At 42.6% G+C, this 5,290-nt stretch overlaps 3 protein-coding genes across 3 annotated transcripts; 1 reads left to right on the top strand and 2 right to left on the bottom strand.

Moving 5' to 3' along the window:
• Positions 1-234: 234 nt before the first annotated feature.
• LOC309564805 (histone H2B 1.1) lies at positions 235-615 on the bottom strand (the record flags this gene model as incomplete). The annotated part of the gene is made up of 1 exon (XM_082269487.1): positions 235-615. One exon carries the CDS (start codon positions 613-615, stop codon positions 235-237), a length of 381 nt encoding a protein of 126 aa, XP_082125613.1.
• A 324-nt stretch (positions 616-939) lies between these two features.
• Positions 940-1,332, top strand: LOC309564785 (histone H2A type 1-like; the record flags this gene model as incomplete). Its single annotated transcript, XM_082269467.1, has 1 exon — positions 940-1,332. One exon carries the CDS (start codon positions 940-942, stop codon positions 1,330-1,332), a length of 393 nt encoding a protein of 130 aa, XP_082125593.1.
• Positions 1,333-2,832: 1,500 nt separating this feature from the next.
• LOC309564836 (histone H4) lies at positions 2,833-3,144 on the bottom strand (the record flags this gene model as incomplete). Its single annotated transcript, XM_082269519.1, has 1 exon — positions 2,833-3,144. One exon carries the CDS (start codon positions 3,142-3,144, stop codon positions 2,833-2,835), a length of 312 nt encoding a protein of 103 aa, XP_082125645.1.
• Positions 3,145-5,290: the final 2,146 nt, after the last annotated feature.

Consider the following 5,290-nt stretch of genomic DNA (forward strand, 5'->3'; position numbering starts at 1 on the left):
CTAGAATCAGGATGGGAATAGAAGGAAGGTTCGATCCACTCCCCTCCCAGTCTAGGCGATCTACAGTACTTATCTAAAGATAATTTAAAGAGAAAAGTTTTCTATTTTCTAAAAATTAATTAACTTCCTAAATGACAAAACACAAAGATCGGAGTAGAGCTCTGCTGTGATGTCTGTGGGTGGCTCTTAGAAGAGCCTTTGTGTGTTGTTGGGGTGATGGGTGGGGGAGGGGTATTACTTGGCGCTGGTGTACTTGGTGACAGCCTTGGTGCCCTCGGAGACGGCGTGCTTGGCCAGCTCTCCGGGCAGGAGGAGGCGGACAGCGGTCTGTATCTCCCGGGAGGTGATGGTGGAGCGCTTGTTGTAATGAGCCAGGCGGGAAGCTTCGCCGGCGATGCGCTCGAAGATGTCATTGACGAAGGAGTTCATGATGCTCATGGCCTTGGAGGAGATGCCGGTGTCGGGGTGGACCTGCTTGAGTACCTTGTAGACGTAGATGGCATAACTCTCCTTCCTGCTCTTCCTCCGCTTCTTGCCGTCCTTCTTCTGGCTCTTGGTCACGGCTTTCTTGGAGCCCTTCTTGGGCGCCGGGGCGGACTTGGCTGGTTCAGGCATGATCAAGGATAAGAATGTTTTCTCCGCTCTGAGAAGAGAAAGTGTACTGGCGCCGCCCTCATGTGCTGCTTATATAGGCGGTCCTATGCAAATGAGCCTCCTCCCTCCTCACTCTTCTATTGGAGGACTCAGCCATGTGATGGGGAGTGACGTCATGCTTTCCTACCTCTTTTACCGATTGGTCTAGATACAAACCTAGAGGTTATTGGCTGGCTTCAAACGTGGCCAATCACAGGGCGAGACGTCATATCATTCAGAGTATAACAGGAAAGGGAGCGGCTCCAGCCATTCACATCTCTTTGAGAACTCCATTATCACAGAATCATGTCTGGCCGCGGTAAACAAGGAGGAAAGGTTCGGGCTAAGGCCAAGACCCGATCATCCCGGGCTGGTCTGCAGTTCCCAGTCGGTCGTGTTCACCGCCTGCTCAGGAAGGGTAACTATGCCGAGCGGGTCGGGGCCGGAGCTCCCGTCTATCTCGCCGCTGTTCTCGAGTATCTCACCGCTGAAATCCTCGAGCTGGCCGGCAACGCCGCCCGCGACAACAAGAAGACCCGCATCATCCCCCGACACCTCCAGCTCGCCGTCCGCAACGACGAGGAGCTCAACAAGCTGCTCGGGGGCGTCACCATCGCCCAGGGAGGAGTCCTGCCCAACATCCAGGCCGTGCTGCTGCCCAAGAAGACCGAGAGCCACAAGGCTGCCAAGACCAAGTAATCCTCTTCCTCACCAAACACAAAGGCTCTTCTCAGAGCCACCCACAACTACATACAAAGAGCCTCATACCTCATTCTGTGTCTTACAACAAATCACATCTATCACTCAGTAGGAAAAGTTTTTCATTCCTACAAATACCTCTAAAAAGCAAACAACTTGCTTATTAACCCTTCTAATACCGGGGACTTGTAGTGAGAACATTTCCTACATCTAAAGAGAGCCTTCCACTCATTATTGGAGAATCTCCTTTCTAAAGTTCTCATCTCCCTCCAGGAACTCCTCGTCATTCCCCATCCTTTATTCCTGCTGAATGGATTCTACAAATCAGCAATTACCAAACAAAACATCTTCCCAAGGATCTCCGATATCATCCAAGTCAGGATTCTCCTGTAAAGGAAGAAAAAACGTTCAGAACTGTGATTGGCTCAAATTTCCCGCAGGAATAGCATGGAAAGTTACAATCCTCTCTGATTGGCTGATCTGACATAAAATCTCCCTTCCGGGGAAAATTCATCAACGGTCAGCCTCTGCTTCCAGGCAGTTTTATAAGCATTGAAATGTTACATTGTTTTAGGGTTTGATTTTACTACAGAATCCTCAGCCATTACTGGCGGATGAAAGGAACGCCCACAGCTCTGATTGGCTCAGATTTTAAATTTGCCCGCCTGAATTGTGGAGAACGTTACAGAGAAATAATCAGCCCTATTATACCGCCAAATCCGACATTTATCCGAGAAATATCAACACTTCATAGTTTTATTTTCACCGCTTAGTGAGGAATGACTACAAATGGAATCTGAAGATGAAAGAAAAGAGAACATATGAAAATGTTTTACATTATTTAAAGTCCTCAGAATCCCCCACACACAACATGAGGACTTCTCTCATAGATCTCTACCTTTCTATATGATGGGAAATAAAGGATTGCATGTTTCATTATCAGATCTGTGTAGAACTATATCTCCCCTCTGCCTGATATACAATTTGTACATATAGCAGATGCACAGATTTCTTCTTCCTGTATTACAATCGGAATGTTCACAAAAATTCCATCTTTGAAACATTCTATTTCTAGAATCATCTCAGTATTAGTGATCTCCATTCTTTTCATAATGAAATATACATTTTTAGGTTCAGTTCCAGGATAAACTATGATCTATTCTCCTGACTCAGCAATCGGCTCCACCACCCTGAGTGCTGACTGTACAATCTCCTATAGATCTACTGACCGCCCAATAAGATTCCACATATAATATTGTCCTGTTCTAACATCTATTGTTCAATCTGCTTTATGTTTAGCAGAGTGTATGGGCAGCCAGACATCGCTCCATTCAATTTCTTACTGAAACAATTAGCGGAAGTTCTTATTGTTACACGATAAATATATAGAAATTACATTTCTGAGTTATGAATCATCATCAGCCCTTTGTGTGAGAAGGTGGGTGGCCCTGAGAAGGACCTTTGTTGGGGTGAAGTGGGGTAAGCGGTGGGTGTCAGGGTTTAGCCTCCGAATCCGTAGAGAGTGCGGCCCTGGCGTTTTAGGGCATAGACGACATCCATGGCGGTGACGGTCTTCCTCTTGGCGTGCTCGGTGTAGGTGACGGCATCGCGGATGACATTCTCCAGGAAGACTTTGAGCACTCCGCGGGTCTCCTCATAGATGAGTCCGGAGATGCGCTTGACACCCCCTCTGCGGGCCAAACGTCGGATGGCGGGTTTGGTGATGCCCTGGATGTTGTCCCGGAGCACCTTCCTGTGGCGCTTAGCGCCTCCTTTCCCCAGACCCTTTCCTCCTTTACCGCGCCCAGACATGATGATTCTCTGCTACAAAGACAGACTGAGATCAGCTGTCTGCCCGCCCTCCTTATATACAGCCTGAGCGGACCAGATGGAAACCTTCCTGCGAAAGAGGCGGAGTCACACCATTCATACAAAATAAAGATAATCTTATTCATTTATAAGGCTCCTAATCATTATATTATATTCAGATACATTAATGTTGCATTACATACACAGCAATACATTTCCAGAAGATTCATGTATTCCTTCTTCTCATTTATTTTCGATTTATTCCTGGAGATTACACGAACAGGAAACTTAACACTTTATTACCAGAAACAAAGTAACCAGTTTCATGAAATTGTTCATAGTAATTTCATATAATTTAAATTTATAAATATTGTGAAAAGGAAACAAAGACACACATCTTCAGACATTTCACAGGCTGAGCGGACCTGATGGGAGACATGCTGAGAAGGGGGCGGGGTTCAGTCATTTATTACACTGCAGAGAAGTTAATTTATTTAGAAGCTTTTAAATGTTTTACTGAATAGAAACGGGTGTAATTTATCAGAAGCGCAATGTTTCCTTTATTGATCCACTGTACATTTTTTTCTGACATATCATGATGATATATATATATATATATATATATATATATATATATATATATATATATATATATATATGTATATTTATTTCCCTTACTTAGAAACATTGTCAATATTTTGCTATTTCTATTTACAAAACGGGACCGATAAAATAGAAACATTTGTTTTATTAATTCATTGTACATATGTATCTGGCAGTGTCATTATTACTACATATTTCTACCAACACTTTCACTTTTTTATTCTGGTTTTAATATGAGGGAAATCTGTAACTACTTCATCTCTGAAAGACAGAACACTAATTATCGACCAGTTCCACGATCATATACAGAAGTGTATATGTTAATTTTCTCGGATATATGTCTCATCTGATGATCTCAGTGTCGGATTTGGCGGTACAATAGAGCTGATTATTTCTCTGTAACGTTCTTCACAATTCAGGCGGCAAATTCAAAACAGAGCAATATAAAATCTGAGCCAATCAGAGATGTGGGCGTTTCCTTCTTTAGCCAGTAATGTCTTTCTTATAAGGATTTCAAAGAAATGTATTCTGAGATCTTTCTCCGTTCCCCCCCCCCCAGAAAATACTTGTTCAGTAGACTTTTCTTTGATCTCTATAGGAAACATTCTCTAGCAGGGCGGATTCTGTATTGTGAAGTAAAAGAAAAAAGACTGGAAGAAATGTGACATTTATATTTCTAACGTATTTATTATTCATGGTTAGATAAACTGCCCGACAATTCAGAGGACGGTTGATCGATGTTCCCGGAGGAAGAGATATGAGATTTTAGTGTGGGATTATTCTATCTGAGATAATTGGAACGTTCCATAGAATTCCGGCGGGAAATATGAGTTATAAAATGCGAACATTGCACCAATCACAGTTCTGGGCGTTTTCTTCCGATAATAAAATGTATTTTTCCTTCCAAGGAGTGTGAAGGGGGATCTGAGATCTGTGTTCCTTTTCAGATGGGGGATGTTTGTTTGGTATTTAATATTCAATGATCTCTAATGCTGTTGAATATCTTCTGGAGATCAAAGGATGGAGGAAAATGACAGCCAGTCCCTGTAAGGAGACCACATCCTTCCTTCACACATAAATACAATATAAACAAATATAAATAAATAAATATATAGCACGTTGTTCCCTCACCCGGATCACAATAGGAAACCTACAATCAGATCTCCTAAACATGTATATGCCGCACTCACACATTCTTACAATAAAACATCCTCCACAATCTCCCGCCTTACATTGTTACTTTATCTCAAATCACACCATAGATAAAGGCATAAGCTGCCTGATAGGTAAATGACACAAAATATGTACAAAGTATCAGCTACATACAAATCTGATCACAATATCACCTCGGACAGCACACAGTCCTTTATAGAAGTTAGAAGTAGGAAATTGTCCAATAAAGTCATTTGACATGTTTACTAACATCTACATATCTGCATCTACATGCATTTCTTGTTTTGGATAAAATGTCACTTCTCCTGCAGTGAGATAGTCTCGCGGTCCCACTACTGCTTTATTTTTCTCTGTTCTTGTTATTTTGAATTAC

This window comes from Pelophylax lessonae, assembly GCF_965119305.1.
Source record: "Pelophylax lessonae genome assembly, chromosome: 9".
In the NCBI taxonomy this organism is placed as follows: domain Eukaryota; kingdom Metazoa; phylum Chordata; class Amphibia; order Anura; family Ranidae; genus Pelophylax; species Pelophylax lessonae.